General features: G+C 40.8%; 1 protein-coding gene across 14 annotated transcripts in view; it reads left to right on the top strand.

Moving 5' to 3' along the window:
* The window catches only part of MCF2L (MCF.2 cell line derived transforming sequence like), a 159,131-nt gene extending 143,295 nt beyond the window's left edge, over window positions 1–15,836 (top strand). For 6 of the 14 annotated variants that reach the window (XM_049834284.1, XM_049834286.1, XM_049834290.1 and 3 more), the window contains 15 exons: window positions 1,145–1,237; window positions 1,395–1,487; window positions 2,845–2,970; window positions 3,703–3,924; window positions 4,501–4,593; window positions 5,113–5,191; window positions 5,352–5,418; window positions 6,729–6,844; window positions 7,521–7,607; window positions 8,459–8,518; window positions 8,872–8,946; window positions 12,325–12,452; window positions 13,054–13,166; window positions 13,293–13,396; window positions 13,525–15,836. In XM_049834284.1, coding sequence (XP_049690241.1) covers window positions 1,145–1,237; window positions 1,395–1,487; window positions 2,845–2,970; window positions 3,703–3,924; window positions 4,501–4,593; window positions 5,113–5,191; window positions 5,352–5,418; window positions 6,729–6,844; window positions 7,521–7,607; window positions 8,459–8,518; window positions 8,872–8,946; window positions 12,325–12,452; window positions 13,054–13,166; window positions 13,293–13,396; window positions 13,525–13,619 — 1,551 coding nt within the window. In that variant the 3' untranslated portion in view covers window positions 13,620–15,836. Of the gene's footprint in view, window positions 1–1,144; window positions 1,238–1,394; window positions 1,488–2,844; window positions 2,971–3,702; window positions 3,925–4,500; window positions 4,594–5,112; window positions 5,192–5,351; window positions 5,419–6,728; window positions 6,845–7,520; window positions 7,608–8,458; window positions 8,519–8,822; window positions 9,008–11,108; window positions 12,453–13,053; window positions 13,167–13,292; window positions 13,397–13,524 lie in introns of those variants that run through there. The other 8 variants (XM_049834292.1, XM_049834293.1, XM_049834285.1 and 5 more) reach the window with 7 other exon arrangements.
* Window positions 15,837–21,180: the final 5,344 nt, after the last annotated feature.

Raw genomic sequence — 21,180 nt, forward strand, 5'->3', positions numbered from 1 at the left:
TCATGTAGTAATTGCCACCACATCCCCTTTGTTTGTCTTGAACAGGTAACAGGCTGAGAATGTAGATGTTAATTGAGAGTTGGGGATATTTTCTGCTGTGTGGGGTAATTAATTGTGTTAGAAAGAGCTACTACCTTGTTGAAAGAAAATTGCTTTATGAAAGTGACGGTTAGGAAAACATGAAAGGAGTCATGTACTGCATCATTTCACATCACTATAAAGGATTGATTTACTTGGTTAGATTTCTTTACTGGATTTTGTTGGTGTTGTTCTTTTCTGTTCTCTTTAAAGAGTACACCTCAACAGAGTAAGTTCCAAAAAAATATTTTTATTCTCAACATAGAAAGCTATGACAGAATTAAACTTTTTAAATTGGGATTTATTAAACAGCGAGTCTCACCTGTAGTATACTTGGCTAAATAAGAATCTGTTTATGGAAATCAATGTCCTGTTGTTGCTACCTATTGATGCTCTGAAGTCCTGGGAGGAGCCCTCCCTCCCCTTTCTGTTTACTGGCTACATCCATGGAGATGCTGTTTCCTAAAACTGAAGGACCGAGAGAGGTACTTCTGTGCCTGCTGATTTTCTGCCTAGTCTTTCCTTTATATCTATAGTTGCTATGACATTTTCAACAGTCTTATTTCCCTTTGCTTTCAACAAGTCTGAACTCATGCTATTTAGTTGCTGAAGTTGAAAGGGGCAACAAACTGCTTGGTCTACCTTGGTGCAACTTCCAGTGAAAAACACATTCATAAAATGAAAATGTATAAGGAAAAAAGGGCAAAGACTTTTTTAAAAGTTGCACAGAGGGACTCATGGTTGGGCATTCATAGAACTATTTTTCATATTGTAATAGAAATATATTTGTAAATATAATATGTGCTTCTTCGTAAGGTACCTAACATTCAACTGAAGCAAAAATTAACAGGAACATTTTATTCTGATGTCCCAAGTACAAAATTAGTAGCCATTATAAAATCAGTGATCTTGAATATTTGGGTTTTTGCTTGGGATGCCTCAAGGAATTGCATTTTTTTGTTGTTGACTTTTCGTAGCCTTATTGATTATGAAAAAAATTCATATGAGCTTTGTCTATTAAAGTCACAAGAATTTATTAACCTTTTGTTTCTCTCAACAATTTCAGATGGAAGATTTCCAGATTTATGAAAAATACTGTCAAAATAAACCTCGATCTGAAAGTTTGTGGAGGCAGTTTTCAGATTCTGTATTCTTTCAGGTATGCTTCCTTGAAATCTCTAAATTGTGGTTTTCATTTTGTTGTGATTTGGTTTTTTTGTTTGGTTGGTTTGGGTTTTTGTCTTTATTTAATCATCTCAAGAACAAATAACAAAAATATTGATTAGTGTCCTGATGAAATCCAACACTGATTACAGGAATGTCAAAGGAAGCTTGATCACAAGCTCAGTTTGGACTCATACTTGCTGAAACCCGTTCAAAGAATAACCAAATACCAATTACTGCTAAAGGTACGTGTTACTAAACTATAATGCTAAGTACGTTTTGTGTATTTGTTTTTTTTAAATGCTGCTTCTCTCAGCCTGCTGGAGAGAAACCTAAAAGTTAGCAGATAGATGTATAAATCATAACAGAGACAAATCCCAGTCTATCAACTTCCAGCTTGGTTCTCTTCTTTTCCATCCAAAAAACTGCTAGTAGGCAGACAAATGTTACAGAGACACCTTGCGTAACTACTTTTGCCCTTACATTTCTGCTGAAGAGAAGAATGAAAAGTTGATTAGGGGAAATGGAGAAGGACCAAGAAACCTTTGCAACAAAGAAAAGAGAGCATCTGAAGTACTTGTTACTCTTCAGTTACAGTTGCCTCATCCATATTGCAGGAATTTTTGTTGCTGTGTTCTAGGAAATGTACTTGACTGAGAGCACTGTATGGTGTTTTTATGAAGGATGCTGTTGTGATTCACTTAAACATGCTATGCTGAGAGAGGAAAATGAGAGCTATATACTATCATAAATTTTTAAATTATTGTATAAGGTTTTGCCGTGTTTGAAGTAAGAAATATTTCCCACATAGACACGTTTCAATAGTTGTATTTAACTGTAGTTTAAAAAAATTGCCTTGGACCAAATTTACTCTTGAGTTAAAACTGAGCTGAATTTAACAGCTTTTAAAGAATTAGTTACATTAAGATTGTGTAAAGAGAGGAGTATTAGAAAGGTTCTTGATTTAAAGTATCTTCACTGCCTGCAGTCCATGAGTAAATGCTTATTCTCATACTGTGAAGTCTGCGGAATTCCACGTGAACTTGCAGCTATGTTTATCTGGATCAAATTGGAAGATGCAGCTTCACCAATAAGCCCTTTGTAGAAGCAATGCCTTTTTAAGTGTGTAGACAATGCTCAGGGCAGTAAGTTTAAGTCTGTTACTAGCATCCCAGGCCTCACCATAATTCAAATAATAAATGAAATTTGCCTGTTTTTACATTTGTTCTCTTCTAAAAAGTAACAGATATAAAAAATATTCTTTGTTTGTTTGTTTTTGGGGGTTGTGGGTGTTTTGAGTTGGGGGGGAGTTAGCAATTGTAATGAAAAAAATGTTTGCAAAGTTAGTCTTGTAAAATTCTTAGGTGGAGTTTACAAAACCTCTAGATGAACAAAATACGTTTGGCTAATTAGCAGCAGAGAGGAGACGTAAAACTTCAGGGTCTTCTGAATTCCAGCCAGTATTTAACCCACTGGATTATATGGTATAAAACTTTACTGGATAACTTTAAAAATGTAGCCCAAATTCAGTGTTAAAATTTGAACATTCCTAGTCCCTACTGTTTCCAAAGCTAAGTATGTTGTCATTCCTGGCCTGCTCAGGAAATGCTGAAGTACAGTAAGAACTGTGAAGGTGCTGAAGATCTTCAGGAGGCATTAACTTCTATATTGGGTATTCTCAAAGCCGTTAATGATTCTATGCACCAGATAGCCATTACAGGCTACGATGTGAGTAACAGTATTTTTACTTACTTTTTAATTTATTTTCATTTATTTCTTATATATATATATGTACAGCATACCCTATACTGTGTACTAATAATGAGGAGAATGTTTTGCAAAAGGTGCCTTTATACTGAATTGTGTAATGAAAATAATGGAAAGTGGATCTCTCTATACTCTTCTGAAGTTTTCCTTCTATGAATAATATTTTGCTCCATCTACCCAAATTTTTTTTCTTTGATCTACTTGACACTGAGTTAGAAACTGAAAATCATCACAAAGAGCCTGGTTTAGGCTACTTGCCAAATGGGAGTTGCTCCTAAGTTTTTATATCTGTGTGTAAAACTACACCCAAAACTTCCAGTTAAAAAAAAACAAAACCAAACAAAAAAAAAAAAACCTGAAACACAACATAAGCAGCTTTGGAGCAGAGTTTGGGAAAAAAACCCCAAGCAACCAAGTATGTGTATCGTGCCTCCCCCTCTCTCTTAGGGTAGATCTCTGTACGTCTGCTACTGGTACTCTTGACTGTAAAATACTGCCTGAACAGTGTTGGGAGAGAAAACTATGCGTAAAAATCCAACACTGACTTTATTTTTATTATGTTTCAAAACCCAACATAAACACTGATGTGAGAGATTACTTGGAACAACAGAGCTTGTGAAGACCTGTTCAGAGTATGTGTTTTAGTCTGATGTTATCTCTCTGTAGTTATACATACCGGGTTTTTTGTTCCAGGGAAACCTGAATGAGCTGGGCAAGCTTTTAATGCAGGGATCCTTCAACGTCTGGACTGATCATAAAAAGGGCCACTCGAAGGTGAAGGATTTGGCACGCTTCAAGCCAATGCAGCGACACCTCTTCCTCCACGAGAAAGCAGTGCTGTTCTGTAAAAAGCGAGAAGAAAACGGAGAGGGATACGAGAAAGCACCTTCTTACAGCTACAAACACTCCTTAAATGTAAGACACCGAGCAGTCCAGCAAGGTCGAGGTACTGAGGGCTTAGCCTGCAGTAATACAACGTTCTAGCTTTTGTCTGTGAAGCTGTGTTACGGTTTGGCACTGGGAACTTTGTTCTTTCAGGCAGACCTAACTGGTGCTGCAGGTCTGTGTTACTTTGTGCTGCTGTCTGTTAGAGAGATGGTGGGCAGGAAATCACCCTTTGAGAAAATCCAAACCGTACTAGTCTAGCTGAGTGTCAGTTATATTAATCACACAGAAAATGTAGAGCAGGGTAGTGTAAAATAGATGTAAGATTTGGTGGTCTAGATGTTAAGAGACATCTCATGGGTCAGCCTCAATTTAATGTATGGAAACCTTTCTTCCCTCCAAGGTAGCCAAGCTGATACAAAGCACTAAATCCCTGATGTCCAACATGCAGATCATATGTTATTGGCTATTCTTTTCCTTCAGCAAGAAGCAAGATGCGATTTTCCTTTTCAGAAATAGGGTATCAAAGAATACTAGTAGCTGCCTGCTTCTGTTGTTACCGTAATTGCAATGTGGTAGGTCAGCTTCTGTTCTCTTTGCTTCCAGATGGCAGCAGTTGGAATAACAGAAAATGTCAAAGGTGATGCAAAAAAATTTGAAATCTGGTATAATGCAAGGGAAGAAGTTTACATTATACAGGTAAATAACATGCCACTACATTAAGAAAAATAAAAAGGAGAGCGAAAAGACGGGGCAGGGGGGGAGTCTAACCCTAAGAAGATCTGGAGTTTTCTTCCTGTGTTATATCACTAATAGACAGTAATGAGGAAATGTAAAAAAAACAGGAGTGGAGGGGAACCCAAACTGCCACCAGATTAATTCATAAGGTAGTTTCTTAATATATTTCCATTGCAGAGTCTTTTGGGGGAAAAAATAATCACATTTTACAATATCCGTGGAGGATATTGTATACACCATTACTGTTGCTCTCACTGGAGTAGTGGATGGCTTGGGAGCCGGGGTTTGACTGTAGCACGTGCACAGCCTCTGCCTTGGTGTGTTCCAGTTCTCACAACTAGTTTCTGTTTGCTGAAGGACTAGAGAGGTAGCTCTATCTGTCCCTTTTGAAGGATTCCTCCAAAGCTGTGCTTTGGCACACCGCTCTGTGTGAAATAAGTATTCTGTGCTTGATGGCTGATTGTATTTATTTTCGGGTAGGCACCAACCCCTGAAGTTAAAGCTACTTGGGTAAATGAAATAAGGAAAGTGCTGACAAGTCAACTGCAGGCATGCAGAGGTAAAATATTTTGGAGATATATATATATATATATATATGGGTTTTAATCTCTTTGAACTTCAAAACCTGCCCTGTATATCTTCACTGTGTAGGACTATAGAAATGAAAAGCTCAAAACACAAATCGATGTTAATAGTTCTTTTTGTTTTCTCCATTACAGAAGCTAGTCAGCACAGGACACTAGAACAAACACAGAGCTTACCTCTGCCAGCATCGTCTTGTACAAGGTAAGTATGTTGTCAAATCAGCCTGTCTGTCTTGTAAAAATACTAATACATCTAGTCTGCAGTTCTTCATTATTCCTATCCCTTAATACCGGACCTTATCTTTTAGGGGGTTTTTAGGTCTCTTCCTACTATAAAGCTGTAAAGCTTGGGGTTTATACATCTCCAGAACTGTTAAACTGAGCAGCAGTGGCATGGGCTTTGCCAGTTGATAGAGAGCAACACAGAAAAGTCATTTTCTGCACCAGCCAAAATCCTGGTGGTCTGTTTGTTGAACAGCTAATTATGTACTTTACACTCCAGATAAGAGAGTTATGTGGAGCAGTGGCCTTTTCCTTCCTTCTCTGTTCTCTTCCTTCACCTGGATTATTTTTTGCTTCCTTTTCCAATGTCATGTTCTCTTCCTTTTTGTCTTTTTCAGGGCATTATCTTTTCTCTGTCCCTTGTTCTTCTTCAATTTACTTTTTTGGGGTTTTTGTTGTGTTTTTTTTTTTTTTTAAATTGATTTGTTGATTCCTCCAGTGTCCCAACTTCTAAGTCAAGCTTTTCTTCTTTTCCTGTTTTTTTTTTATCCTTCACCCTACCAGCCTGTATATTTTTCTGCTCCCACCTGCTGTTCTGCCCTTCTCAGACACCTCTTTTTAATCCTCTGCTACTCACTTTTATATGTGTATATACCCCTAAGCCCATGTGCTCATGTTTTCAGTCATTCCCATGTGGTGTACTCTCAAATATGTATCAGTAGCTCTCTGCCCTGCATGTTTTATGCATCTGCTTATCACTCAGGGAGAATTTCCCAGATGTATAGTATTTGTGGGATGTCTTTCTCCATTCCATTCCCAATCAGAGGTGTGATGGGAATCCAGCTGCAAGATCCAGCATACGTTCTTTGTTCATCCTTCATCTTTTCCTATGTTAAGAGCTTCTGAGGGGCAGAGTTTATTCCCTTTTTTTTTTTTTTTTTTCTTAGTACGTTCAGGAGAAATCTGTCAGCATAGAATGTGTGCCTGTAGCTGAGAGTGAGTGGAAGTTGTCCTGAGCTGTCTTTTCAGTAGCTCCCACTGCCACAGTACGTGTGGTTGCAGTCAGTTAGGGGAGTCTTTCTCCTTTGTACGTGCTCATTGTCTTTTCATGCACAGTCACCACTGAATTCTTCAATCCTGGGAGGTATGATCTGGGAAGTAGCTAAGAGATGTTTTTCAGCCCATATACCTGTACATAAAAGGCAGGCCATGACCAAAGGTCATCACCCCTGTTTAGACCCAAATTTGCTGCAGATCAATTAATTGTCTTAACTTTCTTCCAATAAACAGTCCTTCACGGAACCACATCAGAAACACCAAAAAAATGGAGGAGAGAAAAGCTGATCTCACAAGTCTAGAAGGTTATGGCACCGCAGTAGCACCAAAGTACCCTGAGAAAGGCAAAGGTGAGTTTACACATATGTACTGTTATCTTCAATTGGAAAGAGCATGCCTGCACTGCAGATGCACAGGCAGATCCACCAGCAGACTAGCCATGGTAGTGCAGGGAAATGCAGCATTACACCTGAACGAGCAGGGCTTTGCTGCTTTTAGCCCTAAGGCAGCCCACCCACAAAGAGCTGTCCACGCTACACCAGCGTGCCGGTCCTATCTGCCCTTAGCTTGGGGTTTCTGCATTCCATGGTGTGGTGTGGACAGGCACAAAGTCACCTTGAATGAGGCGTAGCCAAAAGGAGGTGGGACCTATGTATTATGAGGCCTGAGTATGCAGTAGGTCTTCTCTTAGAGCTGCCCAGCTTCCCAGGGTTCTCTTCCTCTGGATAAATTTCCAGCATTACCTGTTCTGAAGAGTTTTGGGTTTGTTCTTTTTGGATTTGTTCTTTTTTTTCCTCATGAATTTTGGTTCCCATCATGGAGATTATTTACTGAACCGGTGGCAGTACAAGCCCCTATACAGGGAGAACAACTGGCCACTTGGGTTCTTCTGTTATACCTGGACTTTCAGTTGTCCTTTCTCATCCTAACATGCAGGTTCCCTGGCAAGGCTGCAAACAATTTTTTTGCCTTGATCTTTTCATGGCCTTCTCCCCTTTCTTTCTGTGTCTCTTTTTTCCTTTGTAGATGACACTAGCTCTACCTCAGAATGCTCTGTACTGTCAAAAAAGCGCTTTACACTGCAGGGCTTTACTAACCTCAAAAGTCAGAAAGGTAATTTAAAAAAAAAAAAAAAGCTAGATTGTTTTCTGTTTAAGGCTGTAATTAAAGCATCACTTTGTGTTATGTGTGCGTAGAGTAGCAGGTTTTCAGTGTATGCACTAGCTTGTTCTCCTAAGTTCAAGATAGGCTCGTGAGTCACTGACCCTGACCGGGAGATTTCAAGAGAAACCGGCTCCAGAGTGGGAGGGGGAGATGCAGCTGGGAAAAGTGGAGCTGTTGGAGATGCAAGGGAAGGAGTGCGGTTTCCAATGCCTCCAGTCTCACTGTCAAGGCCAAGGAAGGAGTTTATAGTGCCCTATTCCTGTAGGAAAACTAGAGGAAGAAAGTTGTCTTCAGATCAGACACCTGGCCTGCTTCTAGCTTCAGTGGATCTGCCCCAAATGCACTTGTACTTGGCAAAAAGGAATCAAGGTTTTCTAGAGTATTTCTATATTAGCATCCTTGCTAACAGAACTTCCAAAACATGAATACAGCAGAATGTGTATGACAATGTTGTTTTGCTGGATACAAAAACAAATAAGAATTTCCCTGTGCTTCCAGAAATGGTCTCTACTCTTTTTTTTCTAAAACAGGCAATAGGAGTCTGAGACCTTTCTTGCTTCCTCCTGCCAAGTAATTGCACTGGTACATTCACTTCTTGTTTTGAACAGCTGTCTTTGAACAGTCTGAGTTGCATTAAGATGATGGCACTTGTTCAAGAGCATGATTCTTTTTTTTCCAAGCATCTTTTCAGAATGCCTTTTTAAAACGTGATTACCTTTGAGTTCTTTCTGGAGAGGCTCTAGGGTTATGTATCTAATGCTAATGAGGTGAGCACTAATATCCCATGCTTGCCTTGACAGAAACTCCATCTCCTTCTGCTAAAAGCCAGACATTGCCAATGATCCTTCTTACAGGACCAGGTATTGCTGTAGCACTAGATTTATATAAAAATGATTGCTTAATTTGGTAGTGTTTGTCTAAAACTGAAATTAATTGTAATTAGTTGATGTCTAGTTCATTTGGAAAAGTGTACATATACTTTCATCTATTACTGTAAAATAAATTTGTCAATTTATCTTCAAATAACTACATTTAAATAATTAATTCCTTCTACTGTAATTGACCGATGACAGCTAAAATTAGAGTGATTACAGAAATCCACTTGTTTTCCAGTGTAAACTCAAAGGTATGTAGCATGCAATCCACCTATTCTCTTTTTTCCAGTTCTTCAATATCTCTCTTCTGTGTTTTTTGCCTATTCATGCTCCTGCAGCTTCTCCTACCAGTCCTGACAAAAAAGCTAAACGGCATGAAGTAGTGAGTGACCCAACTCCTTTTGGTTTAAGAGGTATAGTGATACCACGTCTTGTACTCCACAGATACCCACACATCCCTCATGTAATATGGTACATCAGAGTGCTGGGAATACCTATATGGTGCTGTTGTGTGCAGCAGTGTTGATAGCAGTTGAGTTTTTCCAAGTGGGTCTGTCAGCTTCTGTGTATACTGGTTTTGATAGCACAACTGGTTGAAGTTTTACCTTGGCATCAAATAAAGCAGCATATGGTTAACTAGTTTTTAGGAGAGGGCAGCGGGGAAGGGATCTTCTGCTGAAGAAATAACCAGAAGCTGGGTGTTTAATGGAATTACAGGGGTGTCCAGTTGCTCTGTGACACATGGTTTTCCAGTTAGCATCCTACTGTCACTGTGCCCCTTGTGGAGAGGATTTAACTTTTAAAAAAGGAAAAAAAAAAAAACCAAAAAAAATCCGAAACTCATGTACTCTAGTGAGAGTAGGGATCATCACTGTCATATGGAATTTCCATTTTAGATCTGCATTTGTTACTGTAGTCATAGTGCTGTTGCATCTTTCTTTGGGTAACAGTATACAATTTTTCCACCCTGTTCTCCCAACCCACAGCTAAGGAAAGAATAGAAAAACATTTCAGTTAAATGACACATTTCTAACTAGCCAGGCTGCTTGTGGAGGCTTGAGTACAAATCCCTCAGGCTAATCAACTAGAGAGTGTAAGGAGAGCAGTCCCTCTCTTCCTGACTCTCTTTCCACCACCATCTCTTTTAGAAAATGCTATTCTAAAGATGAAGCTGTTTCAAGCCCTACCATCCTCCTCCTCTCCAGGTTTCCACAGCCTTTGTCTTTGTCTCACCTGTGGAAACGATGCAGGTTCAGCTGCTGTGCTGGGGAGACTATACGACACCACTCACCTTGTCTGAGCAGCAGGCAATGTAATCCCAGGCCGGATGCATGCAGAAACTCCACAAGTGTTGATATGGGAGTTACAAGGTTAATCTTCTGCAGGTAGCCATCAAAACTCTGAGATCTCCAGGTACCATGGAAATCCTGAGGGCCTGGAAAGGCTATCAGAAAGCAAAGGGTGTTTTGTGGCCTTCTCCATGGATGCTGGAATTTTCCAGGGTGGAGAGTCCTTGATCATTCCTAATTTACAGTAAATTCTTGGGTCCTTGGAACAGATTTGTCTGATTTGCTGTCCTGTCCAGCAGCCTCTCACTTTATGAAACCACTAAACCAAGTCAAGTAATTTCAAACATCTAGTAACTCCCCTTTCTGTCTTGCACCTTCTGATCTCTTTTCTGACACTTTATCTCTTCTCCTTCCCCAACTCAGAGGGATAAGCAGGCAGTTGACCTGGGCATTTCAGGGTGAAACTGCAACAGGTGATGGTCACAGCTCCCCAGTGCAGAGCACTTTGACCCCACTCATTTCCTTTTGCTGCTGTGTCACTCGGACTTACAACGCAGTGAGCTCAAGGAAGATGAATTAGTGACAGGATCACCTCTTGCAGATAGATCCTATTTCTGTGAAGAAACCTATGGGCCCATTTCTGAAGAGCAGCAGTTAATGAATTCTTGGTTTTCCTGGCACCATCAAATCTAAACTCATTTCTGCATAACCTTGTCTTTTCTCAAGACTGTCTGCCATTTTCTTACCTTTCCTGCCTTTATAGGGAGCTCTGTTGTAGTTATACCGTGCAGAATTTTGGTGCCTATAGTTAGCTAATGTGAATATGACCATAGTGACCGCTTCCCTTCCCTGCCCAGGATGAGATGGGCTTTTATACAGACTTGTTAATAGTAGAGTGCCAGCTTGCATGAGGAGTAGGAGTGCTGTTCCTATGGCAGGATCAGGCAGGTCTGCTCTTACCCACATCAGCACAATATACGAAAAGAGTGAGCCTGAGGAAAAAGAGCTGTTACCCAAAATGTTCCAGATGAGAGCAGGCCAGTGAGTATGATGCTACAGGCAGAGCAATTACCGTGATTCCACTTTCTTTTTCTTTTGTGCAACTCATTGGTTCTGTTTCTAATGAAAGCTTGGAATAATTAGGACAAACAAACCAAGTTTTCTTTTGTTGCATTGTTCTTCACTTGGAAATAATGGAAAGGGTTTCAGCTGCGTCCCACAAGCCAACTATAAGATGTGAGTTTCCAAGGAATTTGCATGGAATACAGCAGGAATTTATTACTCAGTTTCTTCACAGATGGAAGTTCATTCTTAACCCTGGACAGGGCCAAATGGGTCAGTACTTCTAACCTTGTGCAGGTCATCCAGCAGTGCAGGTGAGGTAAAAGTGCCATTCCATTTGGTGTGCTCTGGGTGTGATTTGTTTCTATGATTCTTAGATGACTTTGGCTTTACTCTGATGATGCTCAGTTTTGTTCCTAATGCACTGGCATAACCAGCCATGCGACAAATGCCTCAGAAGCAGTGAAGAGTAAAAATGCTGGTGCTTTCTCAACTAACTAATAGTTACATAAAAGTTGGGAGGTTTGTCCTTCCTTTCATTCTTTTCATTGAGTTTTATTGTTGTTATCATTTGGCTTGAACCAAAATCTTACTTACAAATATTTGTCTCTTTTATTATGACTTTTTTTTATTATAAGCTCGACACATTTATTAGCAGCTGCTGACCTCAGTGAAAAGCATCCCACTGGGAAAACTTACTGTAGTTTTATTTGGAAAAGATTTTGTGCACTCTGGATGTGATTCAGCTTCGTAAATAAATGAAATGCTTCATCCTGAGAGAGAAGGAGGAACACTTCACAATAAATGATGGGCAGGAGATTGGTCTTGTGGTGTTTGGTGTGGTGGCTTAACACCAAGATAAGTCAGTGTGATTAAGTATCCTTGTATCAACCTGAATACCCTTAAATAATAAGCTGCCTAATCAGGTGAAGTACAGAGTGCCTGTAGATTGTGTTGAATTTCCTGACAGCTCTAAATGCTCAGCAGTTTGAAGGAGGCAATGCACATCCATCCCTTGTTCCAGCAGGTTGGTTAGGTTGCTTTGGGTGACAACCGTGTGTGTTCATCTTCTTCCCATGAAGTGTACATTCCTGTCTTCTACCCCCTCCCAAGAAGAAGAGTATCTAGCCATCATTTGTCTTTGTATAAGAGAGAAATAGCTGCTTTTTGGTTGGGAATTTGCATTCTTTCCATCTGTTTCCCTCTCTATAAGTCCAAAGGGCCAAATTCACTGCTGTGCATTGCCACAACTCCACTTACTCTGGAAACGGGCCGACTTTTGCCAGCTCTGAATTTCACCCAGTGGCTGTAATAACTTCCCCGTGTACAGTTTTCCTCCTGTTTATGTTGATCACTTAAGAGCTTTTCAGTGGGAAGAACATTTCTTCCAGTCAGTGGCTCACTGCTGCAAAGTTAACTGTTGGCTGTTTGTTCCCCAAGGTTGGGCTAAAACATCTCATTCTCTTGATGCATCTGAAGAAAATGACGGCTGGTCTAGTGCTGAAGATCCGCTGAATTCATCAGATGCGGAGGAAGAAGGAGGAGGAGGGGGAGGCGAGATGAAGCTGGTAACCAGAAATGCTTTCCTGTTGAGCTAAGCAAATGATACTGATCCACTGTGTGTGGCAGTATACAGGAATGCTTTTGAAGCTTGCAGGAAGGAAAGTGTCTGCCTTCAAATCCTCAGCTGGGCAAAATTCCTAGGGCAATGGAAAATATCCCCTTCTCTTAAATCAGCATTGTGTTTGGACCTTAAGAAGGTCCATCGGTGCCTTTGTGTACCTGCAGACTGCCATATAGTACAGCAGTCAAGCGATGACATGCCCAGCTACCATGTCAACAGATTGCCATACATACATCATGTCGCTAGTTTGCTAGCTTGGTTTAAGGAGGGCTTTAGGGGGTTTTTTTGTAGAGATTTGGACTAATTGTTGTAATGGAAACATTTCACTGAATGTTTTTCAGGGTGTGAGAATTCATGTACTGAAATTGCATGTAATCAAACAGCAAAGTTTTACTGCCTCTCAGTATGTATATTTGCACTGTCTTCAGCATGTACACACATGAGAAAGAAGGGAAAAGTGCTATCATTTCATAAGAAAAGCTGTAATGTACCTCAAAGTACTCAACAGAAATAATTTGTTATGTTTTTCCTCTGTATGCATTTAGACTCCTGGTAAATACACAGTTGTGACTGATTATGAGAAAGGAGTTTCTGAAGAATTTACAGTGAAAAGTGGAGAACTAGTTCAACTGATTCGTGAAGGGGAGGATGGACTTTGGTACGCAGATCTGTGTTTGGAAATTTTTCTATGCAGAGCTGTGTTTGGAAGGCAGATGTTTAGGGCAAAACTTTCAAAGGCATCAAGTGAAGCAATCTGACTTTTTATTTTTTATATTTTTTTTAGGTATGTTAAGAACCTGAGCACTGGTAAAGAAGGTTGGATCCCAGCAAACAATCTGCTGATGCTCATTGGCAATTCAAAATCAGCTCAATCTTTAAGCAGCTCTGGTAGGCTATTTATTTTAGATGAGATGATTGTCTCTCTGAAGATTCCTATTATCAAAGTAAGTTGTGAAAAACAACCACCATATCATATTTTCTTGTGGTTTTTTTGTATTCTTCTTTCCTTTTCCCAGAATCGGGCACTGCCTCCAGCACTTTGAGCACATCATCAAGTTGCAGTGATAGCTGCAATGCCAGCAGCACCAGCTTCTCCGACGTAAAGGGCTAACATTAAATTTTCACCCCACTTCCATGGAAGGAAAATTCGGAGTTTGTCATTTTGTGCAGAGTTCTTAGACATTGGACTCCAATGGAGAACCACCACCACCAGTTCTGTGTTGCCAGCTCTGAGTATTTTCTATGGTGATTTTTACAGGTTCTCTCAGAAAAACCCAATGAAAAGTGCATGGAATGTGAAGTTGTAAATAAAAGTCGAATGATTTGAAATAGTCTTGTAGAGGCTTCTGACCTGAAGTCTGAAGCTGCAGGCAGAGCTGTTAGCATAAAACACGTTTTCTCACTCATACACAGTCAGGTTCCTGTAGAACTGTATCATTTCCTGGCAGCCAGAACCTGAATGTGAGAAAACAAAATGTGTTCAGTGCTAAATCCTTGTTGTAAACTAATAACATAGTAATCACTGTACAGGATAGGTATGAAGAAAATAAATCTGAGTTTACAATTTCTCCTCCCAAAACCACCCCTTTCTCCAAGGACATACCTCGGTCAGTGCAGTGAATGGGACTCTTACAGCAACCGGGAAGAAGGTTTGGTCCAGCCTTTTCTCTTCTCTTGGGTCTTCAGGATATTCCTCTGCTCCCTAGAGACTGGGATGCAGACATGACCAATTCACTGACCACAACAGCATCAGAAGAAACTATTATTTTATCCTTTCTAACCTTTTAATGATGTGTGCAATGGAATAGCTGTTTTCTGAGGTATTTTGGCCTCACAACCAAATTCTTTACCAAGATCACTATGTTTACATAGCCTTGGCAATTTAGTAGTATCTTTTTCATTATGTAGGTGCACAATGAAATGCAAATGTTCTTAGTCACTAAATGATTTCTTAATAAACGGTAATTGCATGGCCACCTTCAGCTCTCATAATTAACATCCAGTTACAGGCAGAGGATACTATTGTGGCTCCACTATGGGTCAAGAGCCCTCCTTCAGAAAAACCTATGAGGGCTAGAAATCAGACGTATTTTTAGTCAATAGTGTTTGTTGCAGATTTATTTAAAGAGAAAAAAACAATGACATAATTTTTCTATAAAAGGGGAGCATGGGAGAAAAAAATCTTTAGTAGAGAAGAGTCAGATTTATGCTACAGACAAGTATTTTAAATTTTTTTTTAAAGGAAGGGTGATGCTACACTCGCCATTTTTCAAGGTCTGATGTAAGCCAATGTTGTAAATTTTCACATTGTCAGCTGTTCTTTGCATGTCATCCTTACAAACGGTCCAAAACATGTGTGCATGTATGGAATATTCTATTCATTCCTGTCCATCTCTCAAGTATTTTTACTTACATGAAAATAGGTTTTTAACTGATTCATGTACCATATTACTTAAAAATAATGTGGATATTAAAAGCATAGTTTTTCAGAAGCACTAAGCACAGCAGATCATGTCAACGGGATCTGCTGTTAATCAGTCATCAGACCCTCTGATGGCTGAGCGCTGAAGTCTATCTTTATGCCAGAATTTTATATTTTAGAGGCTGCAGCTTAGGAAACTTAAATGACAAATACTCTAAAGAATGATCTTACTCCTAGGTTGCAAAAGTAACCCTACTCCAGATGCAATCAAAATGCAGCTGACCACGGTCAGTACAAATTCAAACATATATACACACACGTGTATTCATGCACATATATATGTGCATGTATGTGCTTGTGTGTATATGTGTGTGTGTAGATATGTATATCTGTGTAGATATAATGTATCAATGTAAAAGATGTATTTATAGTCTTCATGCTGCTGAATGTGTCACTTTACAATTCATAAATACTTAGGTTTCTTGCAATACTGCAATATAAAGGCTGATCAGGGTTCTACTTCAGGCATCTTTTCCAACACAGAAATCCTCTGATCTTTTTTTAATTATCCCATATAATACTGTGCTGACCAGGAATATTTAGTCTGATTTAACAATGGAATGGCAACATGAGATTCAGCTTATCTTCATCTATGTAAGTTATTTTGTAAATTATCTGTAACATACTTATATATTGCTGTCATTGCTAGGATGAGACTGTCCTTTCATTTTTCACTGCAGCCTCATTTGTGTTATTTCAATGGTTTTCTCCACATCATTGCACTTTAATACAACCCATTTCACCATTTCCTTTTTTTACTGCTGTTGTGAATTAGAAATTCAAAGTCAGAGGTCTCTATTGTAATTAATTTGAATAAATTTCAGCGCTTCTTGCTGAATGCCTTTATATAGACATGCTCTGTGTTTTATTTTTGTCTTACAGTCTTAAAAGCTTCTTATGGGTATCATATAAAAACAGACATAGGCTGAAGGATTTGGAACAGCAAACCAGGTCTGTCTAGCTGTTGCTTGTCAGGGTCCATGTGTTCAAATCCTTTGCCCTACTCATTCTGGACCATCTCAGAAAAACACCATTTTGCCCTTGTGATCCTGTCTCACTTAACCTGGCACTGGGAAAATAAAGCCTGTCTGCAGGCTGAAGATAAAAAATGAAAGCCAGTGCCAGGTAATCAGATTGATTCCCTTTCTCCCACATACGCTTTTTTTGAAAGATGGCACATTGCTGTTGGGTTTTCCCTCAGGAAGCTGCGTATCCTGTGGTTCCCGTCCTCCTGTTTGCACGCTCCTCTTGATCCTGTGGTTTTAGCAGAACAAGTTGGAGGTCTGTGTCCAGCAACAGCCGCAGCTGGGTGAGAAACAAGAAACCACATTCACTCTTGCAGCATCTGAAGAACGTGTTTGCACATTCACAGGTGAATGGCTTTAAGGACCATCATGCCATGGTAGGGGGTGAATTTCACACTGACTGGAGTGATTTGGGCTGAGAGGGTGGCTGTGTGCAATTACACGATCCAGCTAAGGTGTTACTCGGATTTGATTGCTTTTATTTACTCTTGTTCTTGTTAACATAACAGTTACCTCTATAGTAGGTAGTCCGACTTTTCTAAGCAAAAGGATGTCCAACCTTTCTGAGCAGAGCCACATCACACTTGTTAGAGCAAAAGAATGAAAGACTTCCAGCCCAGATTTACCTTAGTGGAAAGTAAAGCATTTTCTGTATAAAAACCTAATAATGATTGATTTATTTTTTTTTTAATTGTAAGGATGTTTATTTCCTATTGCAAACATTCTGGACTCATCCTGGGTTTTTTATATTGTAGATAACTGGCTCAAAGTTGGAGCACAGTCTTTCCTAGATACAGAAGCAGTTTGCTAGTTGGAATACAAAAACCTTTCTCCATTCTGCATGGATATTGTCACTGAGCAAAACTGAGGACTTTGGACCGTAACTCATTTATATCACTTATCTCAAAATGACAGGGACTCTCATTCCCCTTCTGTATCATATGTCAGATGGTTATTATGAACTGCACTGTAAAGTTCAGAGTGTCCATACAAGTCCCCAAAATTAGCAGTCTCCCTAGATTTTGGGGGGCGGGGGTCAGTGTCAGATCTGCCTGGTACGAGGGAGATACCCAAATTAAATTTGCTTAACTTAGAATGTAGGAACAGAAGAGCCACATTCAGTTGTCCCTTAAGATTTAGTGTAAACTGTCTAGATACCGTATTATCAAAATAAGATGTTTAGATGTTGAAGTAGCTTCTCTGGGCTTTCATTTGAAAGGAGATGAATAGGTAACACGTAAACTATGATGGCTGTACTAGCAGTAACTATTGTCTATTTTAACAGCTGTTAAGGAAGGTGAAGATCAGATGCTTTCAGAGACTCGTAAGCAGGTGGACAGGAATGAATGGCTATGTAAAGACCCCCAGAGGACGAGATAGTTTCCTGACCTGTAATAGCAAAGCACTTGATAAGTAACTTCTCCTGCCCTTACAAACACCTTGACAGGGCAAAGCCAGTTGTGGCAGCAGGACAACGCAAGGCCTTTGGCAAAGGTATTAGATGCTCTCAACTTACTTTGTTCCAGCCAACTTTAAATGCTTACTTATGAAATTTCCCCTTCTTCCCTTAATACATTCAGGAATGAAATTTAAGGTTTGTGAAACTTTGAGCTTGTCACTTTTCTAGGCAGTAGACTGTGCAATATCATGTTCAAATAGCAATATGGGGACCAAAGTACCTGTTTGCCTTGATTGGTGAGCTGTTGTGTGAAAGGCAGCAGGAGGTGATCCTGAGACCCAGCTCAGGCAGGGGGTTGCCAGCTCCCTCACCAGCAAGCTTCTATCAGATTTTTCCTGGGGGTTTTTTTGTTTGTTTGTTTGTTTAATTCCTTTCCACATATTTCCTAGCCCCTGCACCTCAAGCTGATATTTTCAGGGAACCATCTGCTGTGGCTTCAGCTTAGTCCAGCACCGTGTGTCCACAGTCTTCTCAGCTCCTTTCCCAGGCAGCCTTTTCAGCTTCATCTATCATTTGATTACCTGGCCGTCCACTATCACAAGCTGCTCCTACAGGTCTCTGCAGCTGGCTTTAGCTTTGATGTCCTGCAGATGATGTATCCTCAGGAAATCCAGCCTTTTATGGCAGACCCTCTGCAATCCTTCAGGTACCTGCTGCCCTACATCCCCCTGCACCGTATTGAGCACTAGGGCTGCCTTGCTGCCCTCCTGCCCCAGTTGGCCACTCTCGCCGGCTGTCACCCAAAGCTGCCTGAGCCCCTTACCTGGCTCTTGCTCGGGCATCTTTGTTTCTTTCTCTTTCTTTCTGCTTTCTTGGCGGATGATCCCCTCGGCAAGCAGAAACTCAGCTGCCACCTCTCTGCAGACAATTTGGCTGCATAAATGCATTTTTAAGAGAAAGTATCTAACAGCACTGGGGAGGATGACCAGTAGTCCTTATTTTCCAAACCAGCAGTCAATTAATGCCTCTTTCTTTGTCATTTAACTTGAGCTGCTGTTACTCTGCATCACTGAAAGGCAGTTTTTAAGTGCATAAGTGATATTCGGCACCCAGCCCACCACAGGCTGGTCCCACCGCAGGCTCCTTCGCACCCCAGCCAGGCACCCGAGCAGCCACTTGTCGTGCCAGCCTGGAGGGATGGATGGCGGGGGACTGGCTTGCTGGCAGGGTGCTGTGGGGCGAGGGGCTGTAATATGTCAGACAGAGATCAAAAAGCAGAGGGGGGAGAGCGCAGAGCGGGTGGGTTATCTTTTTGAGGGGAGCGTGTGGGGCTGGTGGGTGCAGTGGGGCGAGGAGCACAAAGGGTGCAAAGACTTTTTAACTCAGAAGAAACACTGCGTGTCGTAAGCCAAATCAGAAGCCGCATGGAACTGCTGCCAGTCCAGCAGCAAACTCCCCTCCCTGCTCCTCTTTTGCCTCCTAAGCACTGCACCCTTGGTCCCACCAGCTCCAGGGAGTGACTCGGTTATCCCCCCCACCTTTCCCCTGGCAGTTTTTGGCTGGACCAGCTCCTAGAACGGGCACAGCATTCCCCTCCCTGAGCAGTAGTACACATGCTCGCTCCCGTGGCCCCAGCCTCTGCAATGTCCCAGCAGGGACAGTCCCCAAAGGCAGCAGGGCAGAGGCGAGGGGTGCCCAGGGTGGCGAGGTGCTGGAGGGCTCTGCCAGAGTGCGGGTAAGGCCAGTACAGCTGTTTTGGCATCTGTTCCCTCCCTCCCTCGTTTGCTCATGCGCTGTTGTACGTGGTTAGCTCAAAATATCTCGTCGTACGTAAATAAACACACGCCCCCCATCGTCATCGGGCTCCAACTGTTCTGCTGGATCCAAAGGGCATTCACAGTGAAGCATCCTCACCCAAAGCTCAAACCTTTTCTTGAGAAATCTGGGGGCAACGTTATGTCCGGACAAAGCCTCAAGAAAAAAACAACGGCTTGGTGCATGCAAAAAGCAGGCTGCAAGACAAAGTGGTAATGTTTCCCCATCTAACCTAGCAGCATAGCAAGAAGATGAGTCCCTCAGCCCTTTGCAAGGAGACATCGAGTTGCAGCTGGGAAAGGCAAACCACGAGGAGCTCTGCCAGCTCCTCCAGGGCTCTGACCCTGCTGAGACAGGCCAAAATCACCTACAACATAAAGTCCCTGTAGCAGGAAGATGAGATGATGCACTAAAATATGCTTGGCAGGCATCTTTGCACCTCTCCCCTGCCCGTACCAGTGGCAGCCTAAAGATGGTGGTAGAAAATCAAGGATCAAGTTTTGCGTTTTTATTCTGAAATGTTTTTACTCAGATTAGCTGGTTTGGTGCTGAAATATTATCTTTGACAGATCAATTGAAGTGAATCCATCAGACACCTATCAGGTTTTTGCATTTATTCATTCCACATCAATTGACAAGACAGCAAGGTTGCCAGCTGCATTTAAAAGACTACAGATTTACCAGTGGTGCTGTTTCAGCTGTGTTGGTCTCAGGACACAGTCAAGAGAAGGTCTCTAGTAGAGTTAATATCTCTTATCACCAACAGAGATAGGTGGCATTAGACAAACAGACAAACTTTGGGGCACACGGCCTTTATTGTAAATTTATTTTGCACTGCCTTTTCTATGTCTTTTCCTTCCTTTATTATCTAGGTATCTTCAGATATCCATCTCCTCAGGCAGCAAAAGAAGAGAAAGAAATAACCCACATCAAGAGTAAGAAACAAAATAAAATGTTAAGCACTTGTATTCAGAGCTCATCACAAAATATTATCTCCCCACCTTCTGCTTCCTCTTTATGAGAATAATTGCTGTATGGGGATACAGAACTCAGTCAAGCAGGCAAGTAATTTTCTCCTGGAAAGAAATAGTTCTCTTTTGAGGTCTAAAAGCCAAATCATTTGCTTTAAAGCTTAGCGGCATGATATTCATATATTTAGATTAGTACAACAGACAGGAAATTATTAACTTGATCACAGGCTTGGCTTGCTTTTAATTAGTCTGATAAATGAAGGATGGCAAGTTACTATTGTTAGTGGAGATTTAAATTGAATTTTCCAAAATTCATGAGGCAGCTTGTTCCTAAACCTTTCTTACCTAGACACAGCCTTGTCAGCTTACTCAAATGACCTCTTTGAAATAGAAATCATTGATTTATTTTTTTAAATTGTTCCTGAGTGCTGACTAGAAAACTCACGTTTAAATGACCAGTGAACTGTTGGATCGATCAGATCAAGTTGCACAGTTTCCACTAGCTTCCATACCTGTCTTCTCTTCAGCCCCAAATAGGAAACTAAAAGTAACAACACTGTTAGAGATTTTCTTTGAAATATGTCAGTAGGAAACAAAACAAAAATAAAGAGTGGTATGTTCTGAGACATCAGTTCATCATGTCTTCCAGGTTAATGTTTCTGCTTTAGATTTATTTATTTTACATTGTTAACATTTTTCATGTTTAATTTTTTTAACTTGGGGGGGGGGGGGCGGGGAGATAATCCAAAGCATACGCTAAAAAATACCCTAAATCTTCCGAACAGCTGTCCCCAGACTGATTCTAGTAGCACCCATGAGCAGCAGGGGTGCACGTTTGCATTAATATATATTCACTTTTAATTGAACAGTGGATTATTTTTCTTGGAACTGCTCAGAAAACATAAGCCAAGGCTGAACCCTTCACAAGCAAGGAGATTTATAGAGTGGAATGCCAGGGCAATTCTCATGAACTACAGCAA

The sequence above is a fragment of the Accipiter gentilis genome, chromosome 31 (assembly GCF_929443795.1).
Source record: "Accipiter gentilis chromosome 31, bAccGen1.1, whole genome shotgun sequence".
Taxonomy (NCBI): Eukaryota; Metazoa; Chordata; class Aves; order Accipitriformes; family Accipitridae; genus Astur; species Astur gentilis.